The sequence below is a fragment of the Babylonia areolata genome, chromosome 4, assembly GCF_041734735.1.
Source record: "Babylonia areolata isolate BAREFJ2019XMU chromosome 4, ASM4173473v1, whole genome shotgun sequence".
Lineage (NCBI taxonomy): Eukaryota > Metazoa > Mollusca > Gastropoda > Neogastropoda > Buccinidae > Babylonia > Babylonia areolata.
The window spans coordinates 14,330,380-14,357,879 of NC_134879.1; the positions used below are offsets into that span (position 1 = coordinate 14,330,380).

General features: G+C 41.8%; 1 protein-coding gene across 3 annotated transcripts in view; it reads right to left on the minus strand.

The window, feature by feature from the left end:
• Positions 1–27,500, minus strand: part of LOC143280884 (cyclin-dependent kinase-like 1) — a 99,939-nt gene that overhangs the window by 15,787 nt on the left and 56,652 nt on the right. For 2 of the 3 annotated variants that reach the window (XM_076585632.1, XM_076585630.1), the window contains exons 2-5: positions 13,562–13,847; positions 10,401–10,522; positions 8,439–8,511; positions 1,805–1,895 (exon numbers count right to left, since the gene is read on the minus strand). In XM_076585632.1, coding sequence (XP_076441747.1) covers positions 1,805–1,895; positions 8,439–8,511; positions 10,401–10,522; positions 13,562–13,729 — 454 coding nt within the window. In that variant the 5' untranslated portion in view covers positions 13,730–13,847. Of the gene's footprint in view, positions 1–1,804; positions 1,896–8,438; positions 8,512–10,400; positions 10,523–13,561; positions 13,848–14,700; positions 15,063–27,500 lie in introns of those variants that run through there. The other variant, XM_076585631.1, reaches the window with a different exon arrangement.

Below are 27,500 nucleotides of genomic sequence, written 5' to 3' on the forward strand. Positions count from 1 at the left end.
AAGACGCATCCATGAAATGGATCATAAACACGATCATGGGAGTGAATTCTTCTTCGCTCTTGCCTAGCAGATGACTTTTTTGGCCACGCTGAGCAAAACAGAAAAAGCATTACATTTGGTCATACAGCTTATATCAACACAGCACAGAACGCTTTACGTGAAAAAGGGGTTAATTAAGGCTGGTGTTCTGACAACACATTTCATAAATGTATGTAGCAACTGAGAGTTTGGGTCATGAACTTGAATGATACATTGATTACAGCATTAACACTGCGAAAAAAAACTTGGGACAAAGTAACAGAGTGCACACACACACACACACACACGCACGCACGCATGCACGCACACGCACACCCACACAAAGAAACTGCTATGTCAATGCTTAATGAGTACCCACCGCAAGCAGTTAAAACAGGCCTATGACCTTGGCTTTTTGACCCCTCACTTTCACAGCCCACAAAAAGTCGCACAGCCTTGGAAGTTGAACAACAAAAATAAATCTGATGATATCACTCTGTCCACAGCCCACTTCCAGTACCTGGTACAGTTCTCTGGGGAAAACTGGACCTTGGAACAGCACGCCCTCACACTAACATGGTCCGCTCAACCCAGATTTACCGTGTCAAATTGGTAAACATGTCACATTCCATCATTCAGTTGAGACTGGCATTTCCATTTCCCCCAAGACTTTGCAATAACTGTGTCATGTGTACATGACCTCAAATCAACACACAGTCACACTCACATGATCTGTTCAACCCAAGCTCACCATGTCAAACTGGTAAACATGTCAAATTCTTTTGTTTCATCTGAAACTGAGGAAAGATATTGTTCAGCTGTCATTCGGCAACAGCCCGTGTATCACTGTGCTGATCTCATGAACTGCCTAAATCAACAAACTATGCTACACAAGTTTCCATGCCCATGCTCACATTCAATTAACAGTCTACACAGCAAAAGCGATGCACAATGTTGACCGTGCTGGAAAAGAAGATAAAAGGTCTATGTATTGGTTCTTGTGGCCTCAGTAACATTGCATTAAACGGTCAAGAGTTCAAGAAGACCCCAAAGACAACTTTGCCATGTGTGAACAGCGTAAGAGCAGAGTACTGGACACGATTTTGACCACGCGCAGTCTGTCCCTGGTCGGTGTGAGCGTCCATTACACGAGTGTGTCCACGACACACAGCACTTTTGACAGACCACCGCAAACTTCAGTTCAGTGCACTTTTATCCATGGAATGTCGACCTCAGATCTGTGAATGCTGCTACATGTCCCTCACTCTCAAAATACCATTAGTACACCACTTCACCGCCATTTTTATTTACGCTTGGAAAACAAAACATCTTTGCACTTGACACCACTTGACGCCTCTAAGTGTCTCCTTTGTCATACACTCCTGACCACCGCAATGAAAAAACCACACTCCAGTTGATGACAGAAGGAAATCAACAGTTTGTGCACACACACATGAATATTTTGACAGACCCATCTCTTCAAAAGCAAACACACCACAAGTAGGAGCACAAACACACACACACACACACACACACACACACACACACAGAAATCAGACACAAGTACACTTAATCTCTCCCTCTCTCTCTCAGACATACACACTTTTAATCACACACACACACACACACACACACACACACACACACACACACCCATGCATAAGTACACTAGCTCATGCAGACATTCTAGAAACATGTACACAACTAAAACAACGACAACACACCCACACACATATACACTACAGGTACACATCGATGCAGACGACACCAAAGCAGGCCCACTTACTCAGTATTCTGGCAAATCCAAAGTCACACAGTTTGACCTGGCCTTGCCGTGTGATGAGGATGTTCTCTGGTTTGACATCTCGGTGGATGGTCTGTGAACATCCAATACAAAACAAATATATTTAATAATAATAATAACAATAACACCAACAACAAAGATATCTACACCTTTGTATTTGTATTTCATTTTACCACAACAGATTTCTCTGTGTGAAATTCAGGCTGCTCTCCCCAGGGAGAGTGCATTACTATACTACAGCGCCACCCATTTTTTTGGTTTTTTTTCCTGGATGCAGTTTTATTTGTTTTTCCTATCAAAGTGGATTTTTCGACAGAATTTTGCCAGGAAGAACCCTTTTGTTGCTGTGGGTTCCTTTACATGCGCTAAGTGCATGCTGCACACAGGACCTCGGTCTATCGTCTTATCCAAATGACTAGCGTCCAGACCACCGCTCAAGGTCTAGTGGAGCGGGAGAAAATATCGGCGGCTGAGCCATGATTGGAACCAGCACACTCAGATTCTCTCGCTGCTTAGGCGGACGTGTTACCTCTAGGCCATCACTCCACATACATATATATATATATATATATATATATATATATATATACATATATATATATATATATATATCTTGTACGCAGAACAAATCAAAGTGCAGAAAACAAAACAACAAAAACCAGTGATGCTGCTCCAATGCCTTCCATTAACTCATTTTATCCAGGTATCAGTTAACTCACACCATGATTACTTCCCCTGTCGACCTGGTACGAGTATTCTGGTACCAACACACTATTCTAGTTTAGTTTATTCTTGTTTGGTATAGTTGGGTTTCTAAACTGAACTGCTGACAGGTTCTGGAAAAGGTCAAATGAAGCTTTGCTTGACTGGTCAAATCTGCAATTCTCTAAATAGATTTTCACAAAGGTTTTTTTGCTAATAGAAAAGAACAAGGCTGATTGCAGAAGAGGTGGCCGAGCTGTTAATGAATTATGACAGCAATGATGAAGAAACTAGAGGCAGTTTCACTGAAGAAAGTGGAATTCAATTTCAAACCTTTCCTAAACGTTTGGTGACATTTTGTTTTAACTAGTTCTACCCCACAACTGCATACCTCCCTTGGAGCACCACTACATGAAAGCACTGCACTAAAAAGCAGAGTGAAAATCAATGGAGAACTGTGGATTTAATCAATCGAACAAAGCTTTGTTTTCATCTTTCCGGAATCCGTAAATGGTCACTTTCGAATGCCAACTGCACCAAGCAAGAATAACTGAAATTAGAATAATGTGTTGATACGAGGATACTCGTACCTGGTTCACAGGGAAGTAATCATGGCAGAGTTAACTTGTATCTGGAGGAGAATGAGTTAAAAAAAAGAAGTCAGTTACAGCTGTTTTAGTGAGCCACTCTGTTTTTATTTTTACTGCAGTGGTCTCATGTTGAGCTGGTCCTGGAGTGATGTGACAGGCATGTTGCAGTGAAGAAGGGGTTAAGAGAACTGTGAAATAAAAAAACCACAGCGAAAACTTAAGTCTCAGGTTTTACTATTAATACACAAGGGCCCTCCTTTGCACCTGCACCTGGAAGATTTATCTTTCTCCCATACAATATTTCAATATTTATTTTTGAACTCACTCCACACACATACACCTGTGAAAGTTATGGTCAACAACGAGATAATCCCAGCCATCAAAAGATCACCAACAAGAAGATAAATCATAAAGGCTGACATTCTTGACGCTGCCAGTAAACCAAACAGGTTTTAATCTCTTTGTTTCTTTCACAGCACTGCAGCTCATTTATCTTGAGGCCACAGACACAGATAACTCAAAACAATATTTGCATTCACCAGCCTTTTTATTTTATGGAGTGAGTATGAGGCTGAGAAGTAAAATCTGAAAAAGAAGTCTAAAAATTCAATCTTACTAACAATGAAAAAAAAAATATATATAAAAGCCTGTTTGGCATGCATGCATGCATGTGTGTATGTGTGTGTGTGTGTGTGTGTGTGTGTGTGTGTGTGTGCACATACATTTGCCACATGCAAGGGTGCATGAACACACTCGCACAAAAGTGCATGTAGGATAAAATGCTGCATTTGTTTTGCAAAAGTGTGTGCATGCTGGAGGTGCATGACTGATAAAAATTAAAATGCTGCATACGTTTGCAAAAACATGTTTATGCTCGTTTTTACACATGCACAGAAACACACACACACACACACACACACACACACACACACACACAAAAAGGCCATTTATCTGCAGAAACTCTGATAACAAAGCGTTTATAACAGCATGACGCTATAACAGCAGGACAGAAAAGATGACAACAGACACACTACAACCTGATAAAAAAAAAGTTACAAAAGAAATTGTCTCTCAAGTTTATACACACATGACAGATCAAAGAGACATCAACAGGATGTTTAGACAGTAGCTTGACAAATGCAGGCCAGGTATCTGCTGATTTGGTTACTCCAACATCATCAAACCACTTATACTGAACTTTGTCAGTTCACAGATTATGGCACAGTATCCTCACCTGGGAAATGTGGTTTATTAAAGGCACAAGATCATCCACAAGTTTAGTGGGACAGAACATAAAACCACACACCAATACAGTCTTTCCTCTAAATGGGACAGAACTCAAAATCATTCAGCCTATATTCTGTCTCTAAAAAAAAAAAAGACAGGCTTCTATCCAACACATCCATTTACCTAGCATCCAAAACAAACTGCTTCAATAAAGTAACTAGGGCTTCTATCCAACACATCCATTTACCCAGCATCCAAAACAAACTGCTTTGAACAATAAAGTAACTAGGGCTTCTATCCAACACATCCATTTACCCAGCATCCAAAACAAACTGCTTTGAACAATAAAGTAAACTAGAGTTTCTATCCAACACATCCATTTACCCAGCATCCAAAACAAACTGCTTCAATAAAGTAACTAGGGCTTCTATCCAACACATCCATTTACCCAGCACCCAAAACAAACTGCTTCAATAAAGTAACTAGGGCTTCTATCCAACACATCCATTTACCCAGCATCCAAAACAAACTGCTTTGAACAATAAAGTAACTAGGGTTTCTATCCAACATATCCATTTACCCAGCATCCAAAACAAACTGCTTCAATAAAGTAACTAGGGCTTCTATCCAACACATCCATTTACCTAGCATCCAAAACAAACTGCTTCAATAAAGTAACTAGGGCTTCTATCCAACACATCCATTTACCTAGCATCCAAAACGAACTGCTTCAATAAAGTAACTAGGGCTTCTATCCAACACATCCATTTACCCAGCATCCAAAACAAACTGCTTCAATAAAGTAACTAGGGCTTCTATCCAACACATCCATTTACCCAGCATCCAAAACAAACTGCTTCAATAAAGTAACTAGGGCTTCTATCCAACACATCCATTTACCCAGCATCCAAAACAAACTGCTTCAATACAGTAACCAGGGCTTCTATCCAACACATCCATTTACCTAGCATCCAAAACGAACTGCTTTGAACAATAAAGTAACTACCCAATGGCTGAATAATCTGCAAAGACATTTCTAATCCCTTTGCTGACAGCCACAGCCAAGGCTCAGAAGAAAGAAAAATTTGATCACCGACTATTGTAAAATCAGTCTGGTAATTTTATCTGGGAGTAAAATATCAACATATAATACACCTTAACGTTTGTCAGTTGTATCTAGCTCACAAAAGTATCCATTTACCAGGCAGCATGCATTCTGTGGAAGCAATTTAAAAAAAAAAAATTACAGAAGGAAATAAGGAAATAATCTATTAAAAAAAAAAAAAGGAGGGGGGGTGGGGGGGGGGAGGCAAATGGAGAGAAAAAAGAGAAGAGAAAACAGAAAGTATACCTTGACAAGAACTACAAAACAAAGTAAGGTAGACAGGAATATCCCCCCCACCCCACACCCCCCCCCCCCCCCCCCCCCCCAAAAAAAAAAAAAGAAAAAGGGATGACAAAAAGGAACAGTTTTTTTTATTGGGGGGAGGTGTGGGGGGGTGGGGGGTTAGAAATATGGGGTGCAGAAAGCTCTTTAGTCACACACACACACACACAACAGGGAAGCAGGTCTAGACAGTGAAGGAAACAGTTATTTTTCTTCAACCACCCCCCACCTACCACACCCCACCCTCACCCACCCATTTCTTTAAAATTTAGCAATTCAGAACTGCATACATGTATGTGTCTCTAGTCATTTCTGCCGAGCTGGAAATCTTACCACTTGAAGCTCAAAAGCACAGGCCAATATATCTGTAATTCTTATAGTGAATCTCTATAATTGCATTCATATTCATTACAAAAAAAAAAAAAAAAAAAAAAAACTTCCTTAAATAAAAATTCTACTACAATATTATGAGAAAATATACTTCAGCAAGCTTTAACTGGAGGCAATATTACTAATTTATTGTGGTCCAATTCAGACATGAAAGAAAAATAATAATAATTCAGAGGTGTTTGACCCAGAAAGCTTATCAGGAATACAGAAAATTTCCACAAGAGACCAAACGGACAGAATGGCCGGCTGTCAAAGTCCTTTGTGTGGTAACTCACAGTGCTAATGTTTTTGTTGCTGGACACCCACAAAAACCACAGGTATGAGACCACAAACATTACCGTCCCCTACCACTAAACACTCAAGAGCTTATTAACTCCTGCCACACTCTTCACCCTTTTTCCATTTTCCCTGCGTCTGTACAGCCAAGGCCATGCCGCAAGGCACTCAGGTGATAAGTTTAGGCGTGAAAGAGTTAATCCATGGGCTTTTTTTTTTTTTTTGCACTGAGGGACTGAGAGCCCTCCAACATCAACACTGTCTAATGTACAGCTGCACTCCTAATGGCCCGACTCAATATTGACCCAGCAACTACTGCCTACATGCAAGCATAGAGAAACACTTCTGCCACTGCCTCTCCATGCTGCCAAAAAAACCCCAACCTATCTCCGTACCACTGCTAAAGCTTCCTCACCACTCAGTGAAATGTCCAAAAACATCAGCTTCACGAAACTGTTCGTTTACTTTCTCCCTTTTATTATACACAATGTCAACACTGTTTCCGACACAGCCTGCTGTTGTGATTGCTGTCAATCTTTTTTTGCAGTTTACACTCGCTGAAACTTCCTAGCAAAGAATGCCATCCTATTTTCATTACTGACTGTGCGGAATCAACAATGCATGGGTTTTAAAATTGAGTTTGAAAACAAGAGAACTTTCTTTGCATAGGTAAAAAAAAAATGTATAGGTCATAAGACAAACTGTTTTGAAATTCACCAATATCTTTATACTTCCCTTGATATATCCTTATTAAAGTCAGTCCTACTCAGTGTTACTCCTGTTAACTTAAATACTTGATACACTTGTTTCAAAAACATATTTAACAAATAAACTAAAACAAAACAAAACTAAATAACTTATACATATCTATATCTATCTCTCTCCATATATATATACATATATATATATCAACTGGTGTATACAACTTACTTTGACTTACACACACTTTTATTGCATACACATGTACACAACTGTATGTATGTGCATACCTCAAAGCTTACACAAGCACATACACACACAAACACACCAATTTCACAATAACCCATTACCCCCAAGATCAAACATGCACAAACACAATGAAAACAATAAATATCATTTTTCAAAAAAAAAAAATACTGATGATGATTTATGGTGACAAGAAACACAGCAACAGAGCACAAATGCACACACCACACCAAAATCAAATCAAATCAAATTATGGTGCTTAGAGGGCCTCGCTGACCACTTAGTCCACACACACACACACCCATACTCACACACAGAGACACTCAGTTACGCACACACATGCACACAAACGCGCGCACACACACACACACACACACACACACAGAAGTGAAACATACACCCTCAAAAACGAAAAGCAACGCTCCTTGCACCATTGTTTCTATAATGGGCAAGGAGTGGCCGGCTCAATGAACAACTCCTGGCACTCACTGAATGCTCTGCTGCCACGACCCTAATCTCCAAGCGAAATGATCAGATGCCAAATACTAAGGCTGCCAGTTCTGAGACATCAATAAACAAGGCTGGGCCAATTTTAAGCTTCTGTCTGTTGGAGTAACTATGTACTGTACGAGTGGGAAAACCCTTAAGGGGCCCTATCTTCCCTGATCTACTGTTGTGTTACCAAGTTCCACAAAACAATAAGATCACTGGAAATTGGTCTGTTTTGTTACCGCATTTTCACCGATTGACTGCAGTTGGTCATTTGTCTGGTGTGGATGATTTTAGTCCTTGTGCGTGTGTGTGTGCATATGTGTGTGTCTGTCTGAACATGCCTGTGTATGTGTGTGTGTGTGTGTGTGTGTGCTTGCGTGTGTGAGCGTGTGTGCACATGCATGTGTGTGTGTCCTTTGGTTTGATACAAAGACAGTCTGTTACATTTTAATAGCTGACTAGTGGATGGATGGCTGTTGATATATATTCATTTGCAGGCACGTAGAACATTTTTTTGTTTTGTCTGTCTCATTCGTTCTTTCTAATGTTCTGCACATTGTCCATTTGATCTTCACAAATGAAAACAGTGTAGAAAAGTGGTACTCACATTGTACTGATGACAGAAATTGACTGCTAATAATGTCTGGTAGATTATCCTTTTGACCATCGGCTCCGGTAATCTGGAAAAAAAAAAAATCACCCAAAGGTTCATGAGTAAGCAGTCGTTCATCCAAATGCAGTCAAGAAATCAGACAGCTGTCACACATGTATATGTTGACGTCACACACGTAGGCATTGATCAGTCTGCACAAAAACACAACAACGGCAGAAAGCATTTCACACTTGTAATGCTTTCATACCACCTATATGATAAATCTTAATATGATACAATGGAATGTTCCAGGGTTGACTGTGGTGGTGTTTGCAGCCCCATCTACCTGTACTCTGATGGACCAGGGAATTTACAGATTTTTTTTTCTTTCCCGTTTTTTTTGTTTGTTTGTTTTGTTTTGTTTTGTTTTGTTTTGGGTTTGTTTGGGTTTTTTTGTTCATTTTCTGTTTAACTGATTAGTGCCAATGAATGTGATCATGAAAAAGCCATAGAATTCTACCTTGTTCTGGGACCATGACAGGGCAGTAATCGACACCCCCCACCCCCCCCCCACCGACCCCCCGCAACATACTTCCTGGTATAATGGAATCAACAAGCCCTGAGAAACACACTATCTGGCAGTCCCCTGCATTGTTGGCCCAGAAACTGGAGCTCTACTCTCAGCCAGTCACACAGATCAATGTAGTGGCTGACATTTAACAGCTGTGATCCCAGTCTTCCTGTCTGAACCCACAGCGCTACCAACTCGGAGAAGATCGAAAATCTGTCAAAACTCAACAATGCCATCAGAAAAAAATTGTAGGTAACTAGGTTTCTGATCCTGCTGAACTTGACAAATGTAGGTGGATGGGAATTTGAAAAGGGAAGGGCAGAGGGGGAGATACGGGGAAGGGGTGGAGGGGGGGGGGAGATAATGACAGAGAAAAATTAATAAGAATAAACTAGGGGTAACAGGGAAGATGGAGGCTGGTAGTTAATGGGATTGGTGTGATTATCTTTGTCAACCAGTATGTATGACAACTGATATATTACAAGAATAATAAATACACAAATATAATATATATGCATGCATAAAAAATTAATGGATATGAACAGACACGAAGAGGTTAACATCAACAGGCCTTAAGGGACAGTCCTGAAAAAATGCCAAAATGTCTCACTGGTTTTAATCTGTCATGTCCTTTTACTTTACCAAAAATTCATGACAGGGTGTCTGAGTGATTAATAATCCTTCACAGTGGACAAATCACTAACTGTTTAGCATTCACATACAATTTTTAATGGTCTGCAAAGAATCAAAGAATGTCACTGTTTATGTACTGGGCTGTTTGTCAATTATTATTTTCCCTTAGCATTTACACAGATCTACACACCAATGTTCTGTAACATTTCATCCATTTGAGAATATTTTTCAGAGAGAAAATTGTGATTTGACTAACACAACTTCAAACATTATTAGAAGGCATTCAAAGCTCTACACATATTTCATTTTACTCATCAACAAGCATTCTTTAGTTTAAGTTCGTTTAGTTTTTATCAACATATGTATGTCATACCTGAAACAAAGTTTCATACTGATATGGACTCCTAATATCCACCCTTCCTCTGTGTGTGTGTGTGTGTGTGTGTGTGTGTGTGTGTCTGTGTCTGTGTGTGTCTGTGTGTGTGTGTGTGTGTGTGTCTGTGTCTGTGTGTGTCTGTGTCTGTGTGTGTCTGTGTCTGGGTGTGAGACAGAGAAAGGCAGACAGGAGTAAGATACAGAGAGAGAAATCTATGACATTAGTCAAAAGTTTTGAGGCTGAGTTTTTAAGACTCTTATGTTTGTCTAACAAAATATACACACACATACACTATACTAGAATATACATACATGCACACAGACACAAGCACACACACACACAAATACACACACACTTTACTTTCCAAAACAAAACAGAACAGAAAAAGTACACTTACCCCCTAGGATATCTGTCCAGCTCATTGAGGAGAGTGTGGTCGACATAGTCAAACACAAGGTGAAGACGCTTTTTACGTCTGAACACTTCTATGAGACGCACCAGGTTGGGATGCTTCAATTGCTGTGGAAAAAAAAAAAATCACACCAGTGCAAGAAGAAGTGAACTAAACACCAGTTATATTTCTCTTAAAAGACTCTTCATCACCCAGCTGGGCTGTTTGTTACATTTGTTTTTAGTATCTTAGTAAATATTACCCACAGGACTTACCGTCCCAAGAAAGGGGAAATGGGGACTTACCTAACACTGTACTGAAACCACCTGATTGACACCATGGTCAGACAAGCAGTGAATATGTCAAGTTTTTACGTTTTTATTTTTCTGAGCTGGTGGTCCGAACCTCCGCTAAAAATACCCGAGTGCTCTGAAATATCGTATCATCTCATGACTGGCCTAACAAAAGACTTCTGCAGCACTAAGTGATTCTTTTCCATAACTTGTTGCACAACCTTAAAACAAATCAACATGTAATGCCAAGTATTTCAGAGACCAAGCCATTATATTAATGAACCAAAGCAAACAAATCCGCAACATGGGTTAATATATCCATGATGAAATACGTGCGCACTCCTAACCCATCAACGTTCTGCGCTGCTGAGATCTACAAGAGTCAACTTGTATGAGCGGTACAAGGTACAACACTTGTGTTTATTCAAGTGTACACAATTCTGACGACAATACAGTAACGTCCCTTGTTAATTTTGTTTCTGTTTCAGAAAATGGATGTCTTTTTGCTTGCAATTTGGTCAAATAATTCATGTAAAAACGTCTTGAAAGCTACTTTTGTTGAAGAAGATTCTTTGTCTGCTTGATCTTGACAATTCTGCTTACTGGGATGATTCTGATGACTCTATTTCACTCCAAGAAAATGTAAACAGCAGTAATAGTAATGAAACAGACAGGGGTCAGAAACTGTGTCAGTGCCAGATTTTACTGTTGTTGCGAGCATAAATCAACTGACTGAATATGGTACGGACAGGGGTTTCAACACTTGTGTTCATATTTATTCCCATTTTCCAAGATGCTGGCTAAAGATAATTTGCAAACTAAACTTTAAAACAGCACAGCTAAACCCAGCATCTTTTCTTCATTAGGTACACAAATCTGGTGATGACTGGGTTCTTCTCAGGCCTGCAAGGCAGGGTTTTTTTGGGTTTTTTTCGGTTTTTTGATGGCAAACATTCATGTATATATCTGTACATATACGAGTGAGGCAAGGCCAGTCACAATAGTGTTAATAATTTGTTTTGATGGAAACGTTGCATCTCTATTTATCAATATTAATTACAAAGACTTGAAACAACTGAATTTTGGTTTAGGGGGATTTGTTTCCTCTTGTCTTTATTCTTTGACACCGCACAAACCATCTCAGTTTGACTGAGGAGGTATCTAAAATATCTAAGAAGAGTGTGACAGACAATGCCCCTTGCACTTTAACTTTAATCCTAAATCCAGATATAAATAGTAGCTTGTGTATGCCCGAAATGGATACATATACCAGGTCCATCTTTTGTTCCAGGGCAATTATATTGGGAACAATTCAGAATTAACCATGCATGCAATTAATGGAGCCCAGCCAACTGTGAAGGTAACACCAGGCAGCTCTACCAAAACAAAATACAAACAACTATAAATGTGTTTGTTTTTTTTAAATCTGAAGCCTTCACAATAAGAACAGCTAACAACAACAACAACAACAACAACAACACACACACACACACACACACACACACACAACTATAAATGCGTTGTTGTTTTTTAAATCTGAAGCCTTCACAATAAGAACAGCTAACAACAACAACACACATGCACACACACACACACACACACACACACAATCACACACACACACAACTATATATGTGTTGTTTTTTAATCTGAAGCCTTCACAATAAGAACAGCTAACAACAACAACAACAACACCACACACTGACACAGCCACTCACACACACACACACACCTACACCTATAAATGTGTTGTTTTTTAAATCTGAAGCCTTCACAATAAGAACAGCTAACAACAACAACAACAACAACACACACACACACACACACACACACACACACACACACACACACACACACACACACACACACACACACACACAACTATAAATGTGTTGTTTTTTAAATCTGAAGCCTTCACAATAAGAACAGCTAACAACAACAACAACACAGTCACTCACACACACACACACACACACACACACACACACAACTATAAATTTGTTGTTTTTTTAATCTGAAGCCTTCACAATAAGAACAGCTAACAACAACAACACACACACATACACACACACACACACACACACACACACACACAACTATAAATGTGTTGTTTTTTAATCTGAAGCCTTCACACCACACACACACACACACACACACACACACACACACAAGATAATAAAGAAGTTGTCACTCAAAATACGTAATGCATATAATTCAAAGACATGCATTACAAAGGGAAAAGAAAAAGAAAACCATAGCTAACAAAAAAAACAATCTTGCATATACACAAAAAAAAAGAGCTCTAAATCAAACCAAAAGTAGAGACAGAAAGACACCGAGACAGACAAAGTGAAAGACAATTTCCATGAAAACACCTGCAAATGGAGCTGGAGACGGAAAGGTAGGAGAATTCATACAACGGAAAGAAGACAACAATTACAACAAAAAATACAAAACAGAAAAAAAAAAAACTCAGAAAGCAACAGAAACCACCAAATTAGTGAAAAATTTAAGTCTTGATTACAGTGCCGGCCCTGTGTGGCCTTGTTTCACTTTTTTTTTTCCTTCTCTTATTGATGTTAACTGTTAGCACGCTAGGGCCCTGGCCCAACACTAAACACAAAATGTAGCAGAGCACATTATTATAAGGACCCATTATTATCATTTTTATTATCATTTTCAATCACTGATTATTGTCATTATCATTAATATCATCATCATCATCATCATTATTATCATTATGATTATTATTATTATTATTATTGTTGCTGTTGTTGTTGTTGTTATCATTATATTATCTGTTTATCATTCTAATCATTATCATTATCATCATTATCATTATTACAATTTAAAGATACACTCTGGATAACTTACCTTCAACATGCGCACTTCCCGCATGGCAATCTTCTTGATGAGTGGGTCGTCCTCAGACTCCACAAACTTCTTGATGGCCACAAGCTGTGTGGTCTCTTTGTTCCGGCACTTGAACACCACGCCATATGAGCCCTCCCCTATCTTGCCGATCTTTTCATACTTCTCCATCCTGTCCACCCGCTCCCCTCCCACCCCAGCACCGGTTCCCCCACCTGTGGGCGCTGCTGCTACTCCACCGTTAGCGTTGGGGACTGGGGGATGTGCTGGAGGTGGTTCCTTTCTGGGGCTGCAACAATAACGTCATTCGGGTCTGAGGTTGTTGTCACAGTTTCGGTGTGTTCTGAAAATTTACTGTAAACTATGCGGGTGTGTGTGTGGCAGGGTGTGTGTGTGGCAAGGTGTGGGGGTGGAGGATGGGGGGTGGAGGATGGGGAGGGGGGTCAGGGGGGGAGTGGGAGGCGGGCTGTACTAGCATACATCTTCTCTCCTTTTTGTGAAAGCAAATATTTAATAAATTAAAAAACAAAAAACAGTTGGTGAGTTGTATGAGTAGAAAATCAACCCAGAAGTCAGTGTTTGCAGTCAATGACTATAATAAGGTATGAATTTTTAAAATTATCTGACACTCGAGCTTGTGCTGACAATGACACATTTTGTATATATTTACAAAATAAACAAATAACCTACTATGCATTATTTGTATGTCTGCTTTGTGTCATACATTTTGACCTGTCTGTCTGTCACTGTAATAAATTATTTAAAGGCAATGTGATGGGCACAATATATGTGTGTGTGTGTGTGTGTGTGTGTGTGTGTGTGTGTGTGTGTGTGTGTGTTTAAGAGAAGAAATGTAAGTGAATATATCAAGTTTGTTTCGTATCGTATTAACAACACACACACACACACACACACACACACACACACACACACACGTACGACATAATTGGCAAGTACTATACTGTTTGGCTTGTACAAATTAAATCTAAATTCTGTTCATCAGTAAAAATATTAAATTTTATGTTCACTTCACAAACATGACAACGCGATCGAAGACATTCGCATAGTGCAGACTATATCGATACCTTGCTCTCGACTCTCGACAAAGACGTTTTCAATTTTCATTTATCTTTATCACCCACCTTTGCGTTCGGCCCTGTTCACCCTCCAATGTGACTGTCTTTATGAGCACCAAAACCAACAATTACAACCCCCTCACTGGGGTAATAAAGATTTATATAAGTCTTCAGCTCTTCGTCCACAGTTCCCGCACACATTCCCACTTGAACACAAATCTTGACTACATGATAAGAGTGACACAGTAGCCGCCCAAGTGAACACGATTACAGCAGCTCCCGTAAGCCTCTGTACAAGTCAGTAAATTATTTATGATCTTGTGACCAACACCCACTAAGCCCGCAAAGTCACAGATGGGTATAATTTTCACAAATTAGTTTCGCCAGGCACTGATCTATAACAAGACGGCACGGCATTCCAATCCGCCATCTTGAATATTACGATCTCATATTATTGCGCTTCACAACAATCCTTTCTAAAACAAAAAGCCTCATATTCTGTTTGCAAAGAAGGTTATTGGGCGTTTTAAAATCTGTTAGTGTGGATATTGTGAATCTTTTACACGTACACCATTTCTCAGAAACGCAAAGAATCATTGGTAATGGGCGAACTAGTTTCTTTCGGTGGTGCTCTATTGTTGGTGTCAAAGGTCATAACCACGGTGACACGTTCACGTGATATAAACTCCCTTCTTTTCCCCGCCCTCAATACACGTGACCCGTTTTTAGCTTTCTGCCTTGCGGCTTTGACAGACCGTTTACACCTGGCGCTGTTTGTGTGTGTTTGGGGTGGGGGGTGACGCGGGGAGGAGTTTAGCTAACTTAAGGTATCACACGCTTCGGGTTGCTCCATTCAATAAAGCAACAATCATTTGCAACATTACACTGACGAAGTTGAATCATATCTGAAATTCAAACACCATACTTATGACTATACTTATGACTAAACATGTGAATCAAAATGTATATAAAAGAACCTGGGGGCGACGGGAGGGGGGAGGGGAATAGATGAATAGTCTGAATGTACGACTAAATGGAATGGGATGAGATGAAACTGATGTGAACGAAGAAGCCAAGAAAGTGGCCTGCAAAACAAAAATAGATAGATTCATAGACTAATCAAAGCCATGCGCTCCCATCACCCGTTCAGCTGCGACGATAACCTGCAAAGGTTCCTGTAACGTATCGTACGGTCCACTGAGATAGTTCGATCCAGAGTTCCCGAGAAAAATGCGGAGCCACGCGCCACTCATCCTCATATAACACGGCAGCCACCCGGACGAATCAAAGCAACCCCACTTTGAACTTCGTAAATGTTTTGACTACCAGACCAAACTTTGTGGGGAGGGGAGGGTGGAGGGGACGGAGGTGGGGGGGGGGGGGGCATGGGGGGATGGGGAGTGGAATGCTAAACTTAAACAACTGAACAGCCAGCCCACGCTGCCAGATAGGATCGAGAGTGGTGGATCGAGTGATCGATATAACAGCCTTCGCCGTTACAATTACGCACATTACGTTAGTTCGAGCCAATCGATCTTGCTTGACCGTCTTTACCACTGACTATATTATTATGTGCACTGGCCATCGATCGACAAACTGACTGATCGATCCACTGTTAAGCCGCCGTGCCGATCAATTGTCAGTATAGTGGGATCGGAGGATCGAGGAGGAGAAAGCGATGTTTCAGTTGCTGCAGCGCATGTAAGCAACATGGTAGTGCTACAAAACGTTACCACAGCGCGCGATGTATGTGACGTGTCTGTTGCGTGACTGGCCTGTATTTTATGTCGGTCTTCGCACAATCGTGCAGTACTATAGTAGCGCAGCCGATCATTAGTAACACTACTGACCGATTTCTGCGTTGACCAGACGACGTAAGTGCTCTCGCTACGGCATCTGATCGTCAGTCATACGGTGGCCTGACTTGCTTTCCAACAAATCCTATCACGCAGGCTCTGACTGAATACAGGGAATAATTAATTCTGTCAGGGCTACCTCAGTTTGCCCTTCAGCTGTAATTAGTCGATTTATCCCCATCTTTAGTCACCCCCGTTTCCGGCACTGACGCCCCCATCCTGGCCATCCGTCCCTCTCTCCCTCTCTCTACGAGGCTCACACTACACACACACACACACACACACACACACACACACACACACACACACACACACCAGCGCGCGCGCGTTCTCTCCCTCACTCTATCTGGCTCTAAAGATTATAGGTATATATACCTAAATTTTATAAATAAACAAAGTACCATTTAAATACATTAGTGATAGAAAGGACAGGCTCCATTTCTATAACACGTTCTGTTTGATGCAAACCTTCGCCTATATTCAAGCATCACACTATAAACACTCAATATTGTCAACTCATCCCTTCTCACTGGAACGTTTCCATCCACTTTCAAAACTGCAATCGTCCGGCCTCTTCTGAAGAAATCCAACCTTGACGCAAACATTTTGAAAAACTATCGACCAATTTCAAATCTTCCATTCCTGTCCAAACTCCTTTGAAAAAGCTGTCCTGAAGCAGCTCAACAACCACCTTTGTTTCAACAATCTCATCCACCCATTTCAGTCTGCCTATCGTGCTGACCACAGTACCGAAACCACTCTCCTCCACATCCTGAATAACCTACTGCTACAGCATCCGACTCAGGACAGATCTCCCTTCTCACTCTTCTCGACTTGTCAGCCGCCTTGGACACGACAGACCATTCAATCCTTTCCCGTCTTCATTTTACATCTGGTATCAACGACACTGTTCTAAACTGGTTCAAATCCGATCTCACTGATCGATTCCAGTCTGTCATTGTTGATAATTTCCAGTCTGAACCCGTTAAAATCGAATATGGAGTCTCACTGTATGGGATCTGTTTTACGCCCAGTGCTCTTCACACTGTACACTGCTCCTCTCGCTGAAATTATCAACCGCCATGATGTCAGTCATCATTCTTATCCTGATGACACTCAGCTCCAGAAGAATGATACCCCCAAAAAGGCTGTCGTCGCTTTTGCAAGAAACATCCAACTGTTTCCTGGACATTCAAAACTGGATGACTCTAAAATAAGTTACAATTGAACGCGGACAAAACTGAAGTAATGATCATAGGAACTAAACAAAAACTCTCTTCCATCACAGTTGACACAATCAAACTTAATCTCTTCCATCACAATTGACACAATCGAACTTGGCAGTACATCCATCCCTCTTTCCAGTTCAGTCTGGAACCTCGGCGTTGTCCTTGACAACACACTGTACGTGCAAAAATTTATCAGTTAGACATATCAGTACTGCTACTGTCAATTGCGGCGCATCAGTTCCATCCGCAAATATCTGTCCATTGACGCAACATCTATAGACTTGTCGTTTCTCTCATTCTCTCTCGCCTTGACTACTGTAACTCTCTATTGTCTGGTTTGCCTGCTTCATCCATTCAGTACCTTCAGCGTATACAAAACTCTGCTGCCCGACTCGTCCTCAGAAAGAAAAGATCTGAGCACATCACTCCTCTTTTGCAACATCTCCACTGGCTCCCTGTCTCACACAGAATAAAGTAGAAGATCAGCACTCTATGTTATAAATGTATTCACAAATCTGCCCCTTCCTATTTCTGTGGCTGCCTTCACCTCTACACTCCATCTCGCTCACCACGATCGGCTTCGGATCCACTCTGTTTACGCATACCCAGATTCAAACACTCGACTGTTGGCCGCCGTTCTTTCTGTCTCTTGACCTTGCAATAGAAATGAACTTCCACTTTCGTTTCGTCAAGTCTCCACATTCGATCAGCTCTTTCGAGTCTGGCCTTAAAACCCGCTTCTTCACAAAATAGCCTCCCTTCCCTGCCTCTTTCTTGTCTTCAGTTTCTCCAGTTTTAGAGTTACGCATGCGTGTGAATGACTGTGGGAGGTAGACTAAAAAAAATCTTGGTAAAAGTCGACTTACTTGGGATAAAAGAAGCGACGTATCGAGCCACAAGCTCTTCTTCAGGCAAAAGAAATGAGTGAGTGACAGACAGAAAGGTACAGACAGAGAGGGAGAGAGAGTAACGTTCAGGAAAGGAAAGTGATGAGAAGTCACAGGAAAGGACACAAAGCAGGGTGAGTAGAACTGTCAGTGTGAATGTATGAGGGAAAGTAAGGGTTCTGAAAGGGAAGGGTGAGGGAAGATGGGCAGGGGGTGAGAGGGCAGGAGTGGGGGAAGGGGGTGGAAGAGACTGAGTGTTAGGGACATATGAACAAGAAAGTAAAATAATTTTTTTTAAAATAAATAAATCAATCAATAAAAAAAAATATATATATAAATAATAAAATAATAATAATTTAAAAAAAAAATATATATATACACATACATATGCATACATACATAGACACACACACACACACACACACACACACACACACACACACACACACACACATATATATATATATATATATATATATATAACTGAAAAAATAAAAAATAAAAATAAATAAATAACTAAATAAAAAATAATAAATAGATAAATAAATAAATATAAACAAAAGTAAATAAATAAATTAAAACAACAGCAAAACAACAACAACCACCACACACAAAAAAAAACCAACAACAAAAAACAAACAAAAAACACACGCACAAACACACACATACACAGAGGAAAACAAAACAAACCACACACACACACACAGAGAGAGAGAGAGAGAGAGAGAGAGAGTAATATATAAATAGATAAATACAATAAAATAAAATAAAATAATAAAGTATATATACAAAAAACGGGATGAGTGGTGGCGGATAAATAGAGGAAAAGAGAAAGAGGGCAAGGATCAGAAAAGGGTTAGAGAATGCCTGAAAGACCGCTGCCATCACTCTTCGGTGTTGAGTCCAGCTGGGGCGAGGGTACCAAGGCGGGCAATCACGGTGGACTCCATGAAGCGCCGGTACTGGTTCTGCCGGACAGCAGCGATCCTCGCATGGGCAAAACAGTGAAGGGGGCTGTTGAAATGGGTGCCCGCTGGGTCACGATAGCCAAGGCGCATGGAGCGCAGGTGTTCAGTGAAGCGCTCGTTCAGGCTGCGGTAGGTTTCACCAGTGTACTTTTTGGCACAAAGGGTGCAAGTGAGGATATACACTAGGTTCTCGGACTGGCAGTCGAAGTGCGCCCTGACTGTGAATTTCCCAGTGGGACCCGTGAGGGTGGTGGAAGTATCCACGAAGGGGCAGGTTTTGCACCCCTTCCGGCCACGGGGACTGGTACCAGGAGGGAGAGGGGGCCCAGATCTACGAACAGCGTGTGAATGACTGGTGCGAAAGCGCTTTGATTTGTCTCTGTACAAGATTCAGCGCTATATAAATACCACTATTATTTATTATTATTATTAAACACCGCAACAGACGAACTTGAGCAGTAGCAGGCCCGTAATAGCAGCGGTTGTAGTTGATCGGGAAATTATTCATGTAACTCTTAGTTTAGTACAGTGAATTATTTACGGAGTAACACTGAAGTTAGTTCTCGTTGTATGTATCATGTTTTTAATAGATCCCAAAACAACCATGGCATACAGACAGACTTCCTCCTCCTCATCAATAACTCTATGACGAGTCACACTCGATCAGTTTAGGGCGCCCGCACAAAAGAACTGCTCACCAGACTCCTCCAGGTCGGTCTGTTGTGTGTGTAAAAGCCAGGGTCTCTGCAAATTATTTTTTTTTCCTGTCCATACTGCAATGATGACAGTCCTCCGTATTTTCTGCCCCCCACCTCACCCTCCTCCCAACCTCCCATCCTCTAGCCCACTACCCGGTCCTCCCTTCCGTTTCCCTCCCGCACTATATTCCTTGTAAGACTGCTTTAGTAAGGCCACTGCCAGTGGGTACTTAGTAATAGTAACAGATTTCAACAATATTTTGCACGTTTTAACAGATCGACCATGAACAAGCAGGTCGAACGCATGATCTCATCGCTTTGCCTCCACACACACTGAGAAGCCACGGCCAGCTCATATCATTACCAACGACCAACAGCGCATTACCGTACGCATCCTAATCGGCGACTCAAGAAGGATCAGCTCAGAAAGGCTTGCATCGGGGAACACTTCGCTCAACCAATCGGCTTTCCTGGTTTTCGAGTGGTGGGGTGGGGGTGGGGGATGGGGGAGGAGGGATCAGATTCTATGCGTGAATAAGTCGGTCTATTGTACAGCAGTACGAGAGAACGAGGTGTAGAGTGTAGAGGTGCAAGAGACAGAGAGAGACAGAGACAGAGAGAGACAGAGACAGAGAGAGAGGAGGTGGGTGGGGGGTGGGGGTGGAGAACTTCTAACAGGGTAAACATTCAGGATCGATATCAATCAAGGGGGGATCGAGAAAAGAAAGGCGATTTTTATTTGTTGTATTTTGTATTTCTTTTTATCACAACAGATTTCTCTGTGTGAAATTCGGGCTGCTCTCCCCAGGGAGAGCTCGTCGCTGCACAAGAGCGCCACCTTTTTTCTTTTTTTTTTTTTTTTTTTTGTTTTGTTTGTTTTTTGTATTTTTTTCCTGCGTGCAGTTATATTTGTCTTTCCTATCGAAGTGGATTTTTCTACAGAATTTTGCCAGGAACAACTCTTTTGTTGCCGTAGGTTCTTTTACGTGCGTGTTACTAAGTGGGCGAGGAGACAAACAGATAATGTAAGAAATATTTTTGCGAGTTCAGCTTTCAGTCTTCAGTCTCTCACTCTCTCAGTAAACAAACAAAAAAACAGACACAAGGAATTTTTCCCTGAGCCAATTATAATTATTAAAACCAAGAAAAAAAAAATCTGTCATTCACACTCTCTTCATCCTGAAAAAAAAAATTTGTTAAGAAACACAGGAACAAATGTCTTTGACTATCACAAGTCAAAATTTCTTTGCAAAAACCTGATGATCCAGTCCCAGGATCGCCTCAGTCCTAGGCCGGACAACAGCCTACTCACAGTAGTGTCCACTCACTCGTGGGAAAACTCGGGCACCTCCTCAGTGAACATTTCAGTTCAAGGTCCCTCCACTCCGTGGCCAGTCACATGGAGCCCCGACAACACTTTTTCCAGTTTTTAACTCTCGGCACTCCATTTGAATTATTCCTAGCTAATTTTCAATGTTCCCCCTTCATTTACTGTTCCCTTATTTTATTTTATTATATTTGTTATTCTTTCACACAACTCATGCATTCATACAATTTTCCAATTAACAATACAATATTCATTCATGAGTCACGTCTTATAAATTACACAAATACACAAAAAAAGTATTGATTTATCAAAAAGTAAACATTTCAAAACTAACAGCAAAAACTACTATATTCACAAACTATTCAATCATTAGTTACATTTCGAATAAACAATAAAATAAATTTTCCCACCTGATGTTCGGAACATTCAAGGCACACAGACCACATCACATCACCCGAGCTCTGATGCATTCAGACTGACACTACAGCACATACATATACGCACACACGAACATGCACAGCTCACGATTCACCCACACTTACCACGTGCAAAACATTTTCACATTCATACAGGTACTCGAAATGTACAAACAAAAATTTCGTTCTTCCTCTGGCCACAGGCATTCGAAACTCACTCTGTCACAGTGCGCTAAGTGCATGCTGCACACGGGACCTCGGTTTATCGTCTCATCCGAATGACTTAGAGTCCAGACCACCACTCAAGGTCTAGTGGAGGGGAAGAAAATACCGGCGACTGAGCCGTGATTCGAACCAGCGCGCTCAGATTCTCTCGCTTCCCGTGCGGACGCGTTACCTCTCGGCCATCACTTCACGGTATCCATATCATAATTATTTGTTACAGTTTTAATTAACGGTCACACACTTCCACTGCTCAGTATAATATACTGAAGATGATAGTAAATGAGTGACATACTTTGTATCATCATTATGAGGGGGTGGGGGAGGGGGAGGGGTTGAAAGGGTAGCTGAAGTTTGTTCGAGTCATTCTATTTTCCATTCATTCGTTCATCGGTAATTTGCGTGTCTATGATCTCTCTCTTTGTGTGTCCATGCTCTCTCTCTCTCTCTCCCTCTCTCCGTCTCTCTCTCTCCCAGCGTCTCTGTCTGAGTTGCCATTATCTATCATGAAATCAGCTTTTAATGGCTGCAAAAGATCAGTCAAGATGCTGTCGAGACTGGTACTGGTAACAATAATTATACTGAATTATAAAACAGCTATATAAAATGAATGACATAAATCCTCATAAATGACAGCAACTGGAGAAACTGGGAAGGAAAGAAAGAAAGAGAAGGGGGTTGGGGGCGTGGGCGGACGGGGGGGGGGGAAGACAAGACAAAGTCAAGAAAGGACCAGGAAAAAGAAAGAAAGAAAGAACGAAAGAAAAGAAAGTAAGTAAGAAAGAACAAATAGTAAAGAGTTGTAACTCTCTCCATTCACAAAGTACACAACTTCAAGTCAGTGCTGCTTCCGCTACCGATTCAGCTAGCACACAGGTAAATAAAAAGGTACATTGGAACAAACCCAGACACTTCCTCAAAAAAAAAGGAAGCGCCGGGCCTGTCCTTATACCGATCATCTGACATGTGCACACAGCAGCAAAAAGAGAAGAAATGTGCAAACACAGATAAGCTTTTATTCAAGACTGGCATCGCCTCCGCCGCTTTAGTCTTGAACAAGCCACACAGAACACATGGACAATACAGAACACACACATGGTTTCCTCGGTGTTTTTTTTTTTCAACTGGAAATGAACAAACAAGAAAGAACAACTAGAGAGACGAGGTCACGCCAACCACACGAGTCAGTGGAGTGTTAGCGCTTCCTATAATCATCCTATGACCCTGACCCTACTACCACCATATACATCCTTCTCCTCTAGCTCTTGCACTATACAGGTGTCATGTAATATACGGCAAAAACAACGGGCGGGCAGGCAGGCAGAGAGAACAAGAGGATTAAAGGTGTGGGGGAGCGGGGGAGGGGGCGGAGGTCGGGGGGCAGGGCGCGGGGGGGGGGGGGTGGGTGTTTGATGTCGCCTTGCCTTTCCCGCAAGTGAACTGAACGCTGCCATCACCGATCGAGCGTAAAACATCGTCAGTCGGGCTCCTATACTATACTCCCCCCCCCCCCCACCCCCACCCCTAGCCACCACTACCGCACCACAACACACTACTGCACCACCACCACCACCACTACCACTCACATTTCACCCCCCCCCCCCACACACACACCCCAACCCCCGGCCCCCTATCCATATCACCACCAACTCTGCAACTACCAGACCAATGCTGTTGTTACCACCACCGTTACCTTACCACTAATACTCAACCAAAGGGCTGTGCCGGCAACGGTATAGAAGGTCGCTTGCCTTTTGCACCTGTCCTATATATATATATATATTGTTGTTGTTGTTTTGTTTGTTTGTTGTTGTTGTTTGTTTGTTGTTTGTTTGTTTTCTTCCATAGCAAGTCTGAAAGGAACTCCGATATATTTGTATTCCTTTTTATCACAACAGATTTCTCTGTGTGAAATTCGGGCTGCTCTCCCCAGGGAGAGCGCGTCGCTACACTACAGCGCCACCCTTTTTTTTTTTTTTTTTTTCCTGCGTGAGTTTTATTTTGTTTTCCTGTCGAAGTGGATTTTTCTACAGAATTTTGCCAGGAACAACCCTTTTGTTGCCGTGCGTTCTTTTACGTGCGCTAAGTGCATGCTGCACACGGGACCTCGGTTTATCGTCTCATCCGAATGACTATATTACATTCAGGACGACTGCGCCCCTTACATACCCTCTCCTCCATGTCCCCCGAGTTAAACAGCTTATGTGACTGGCGCAGTGGCGTCATATAAGGAAAAAAAGAACTTTCCCATACGCCAATTTGGTCATCTTTGGAAAACAAGTAATTTTGTTCACTACATCTCATGAACTGTAAACTGGAGTTATGATAAATAATCAAGCGTGTGTGCCCGGTGTGTGGTGTGGTGTGGTGTGGTGTGGCGGTGGTGGTGGTGGTGGTGGTGTGCGTGTGTGTGTGTGTGTGTGTGTGTGTGTGTGTGTGTGTGTTCGCGCGTGTGTTAACAACTATTTTTGAGAAACAAACAACAAACTCAAAACAAACATCTACCCACCCACCACTAACCCCTCACCAAAAAAGCCTTCAAGTTTTATGCGTATTCTTGACTTTGTACCATCATCTCTTATGATGCCAAGTTTGTGAATTGTACACAAGACCTCATGTCTGATTATCTAAAGTTATGATCGAAGTAGAAAACGGGGGGGAAAAAAGTCATTTAGCTCCATTATCTAAGGTATATTTTGTCCTTCAAAAAGACTTCAATAAAAAAATTTTTTTTAAATGATAGCTGCCTGGTTTCCAAATCATAAATGTCTAATTCCTTGAGCATCTTTTATTACAAGCTCAACTCATCAGTTATGGTGAAATTAATAATGATAATACTGGATACTTATATAGCACACTATCCAGAAATCTGCTCTAGGTGCTTTACAAAAACGCTTTTGTTAACATAAAACATTATGTCTATGTTACATACACACACCAAAATGTGACTACACACACACACACACACGCACACGCACACACACACTGCATACATACATTTTAACATACATATGTATCTAACAGCTACCCTAACACATACGCACACATAGGCAGGCACAAACTTACATAAACACACGCACACACAATACGCATTCATATACATGCATGTAGTTATGTACACATACATATGTATACACACATAGTCAAGCACACTTAACGAAAAGGAAGTGGACCTGCCACAACTGAATTTACTGCTGAGGGAAAAGGTGAGGTTTGAGACGAGATTTAAAAGATGCGAGCGAATCAGAATGACGGAGGTTATCAGGGAGCTTGTTCCACGTCTTTGATAATAATAATACTGTCATCCCCCGTCGTCCTGCTGTTTCTTTTTCTCTATGTGTAGCACGCTTCCTCAGAGCAAGAGATCGCAGATGGTGGTGAATGTCCAATGAAATTAGGGTTTTCTGCATCTTAATTAACAAATACCAACAACAAACGCAATGCATCGAAAGTGCATCTGACTCGTCCTAGCCTTAACCTCAGTGCTTTAATCCGGCGACTGAAGACCTTGTGAATGCGATAGTGGTGGTGGTGGTGGTGGTGGTTTCTGGGTAGTGACGTCACAGCTCGAGTGCCACTTTTTAGTTCCCAGGCACAGTAGTTAGTTAGCAACCTACCGCGCTCCGAGCCGGCTAACGTTTAAGTCCACTTGACTTCGCCGCTACTCGGAATGAAAACAATATTAATAGCACCATGGGCGGCTTTGCGTGCGGCTCTCTCTCTCTCTCTCTCTCTCTCTCTCTGTAAGCGTTGGACAGGCACATAAACTGACTTCGCGCCGGACCCAATGCGGGTGTTGCCAAGGCCAATGCAAATAATGGAAACCCGATCACAGCTTTGACCACACACACCCCCTCTGGTAGGGTCAGAACAATGACGTAGACTGAGTTCAGCCGGCGTTCCATGTTCTTGACTGACGTCATGCATAAGTTGTGTACTGAAGCACAAGTTGTGTGTAAGGAAGCCTGGTATCGTTTTACCCGAAATGAACAAAAAAAATGGTTTGTTTGGGGTTTTTTGTTGTTGTTTTTGTTTAACAGCGAAAGGCGGGGGCGGGGGGGGGGGGGGGGGGGGTAGAAACAGACAGACAGACAGAGAAAGAACGTGTCATTTGTAAGACAGACTTCTATAACACCTTCACACCCCGTCATGATCATAAGATCAGACAGAGAGAGAGAGAGAGAGAGAGAGAGAGAGAGAGAGACAGAGAGAGAGAAGAGAGAAAGAGAGAATTACTCAGGAACGATGGTAACACACAACCGCAGTCCGGTTTTTGTCTTTAAACCACAGCACGACCAAACCATGCGCGCAGCTACCAGTGAGCAGAAATGTGGCAGCACTTCATCATGTGCCATACTACCAGAGACCGTAGGCAGTGGTACCTTCTTCTTCTTCGTTCGTGGGCTGCAACTCCTACGTTCACTCGTATGTATCGTAACACTTAGCTTTTACGTGTATGACCATTTTTACCCCCCACCATGAGGGCAGCCATACTCCGCTTTCGGATGCGTGCATGCTGGGTATCAGTGTTCTTGTTTCCATAACCCACCGAACGCTGACATGGATTACATGATCTTTAACGTGTGTATTTGATCTTCTGCGTGCGTATCCACACAAAGGTGGTTCAGGCACTAGCAGGTCTGCACATTATGTTAACCTGGGAGACAGAAAAAAAATTATCCACCCTTTACCCACCAGGCGCCGTCACCGAGATTCGAACCCGGGACCCTCAGATTGAAAGTCCAAACGCTTTAACCACTCGGCTATTACACCCGTCGGCAGTGGTAGTACCAAAGCCGGGACCCGACCTTAGTGAGTGAGTAGGTGGGAGAGGAGAGAGAGAGAGAGAGAGAGAGAGAGAGAGAGAGAGAGAGGACTAATCCATTCTTCATTGGCGCTGCCACCGCCACCATCATCACCACCCACCACTGTTGCACTTGATCTAGTCACTTGTAGCCTGTGGAGAGTGTAGGCCCCCAAATAGGATCTTTGGTCGAAGCCTCCGTGGGCTGTGCTGATGGACATGCAGGTTTTACTTGGCAACTGATCTGAGGATGTCGTTCCCTGCAGTTACGTACTGGTCGAGCGTGAGGCTAGGGACTGTATAGAAGCCCCTGTATGTCTGTACGTCTATCTATCTGTCTGTCTGTCTTTCTATAGATATATCAGTCTGTCTGTCTATCTTTTTTTATATCTATGTATCAATGTGTGTGTGTGTGTGTGTGTGTGTGTGTGTGTGTGTGTGTGTGTGTGTGTGTGTGTG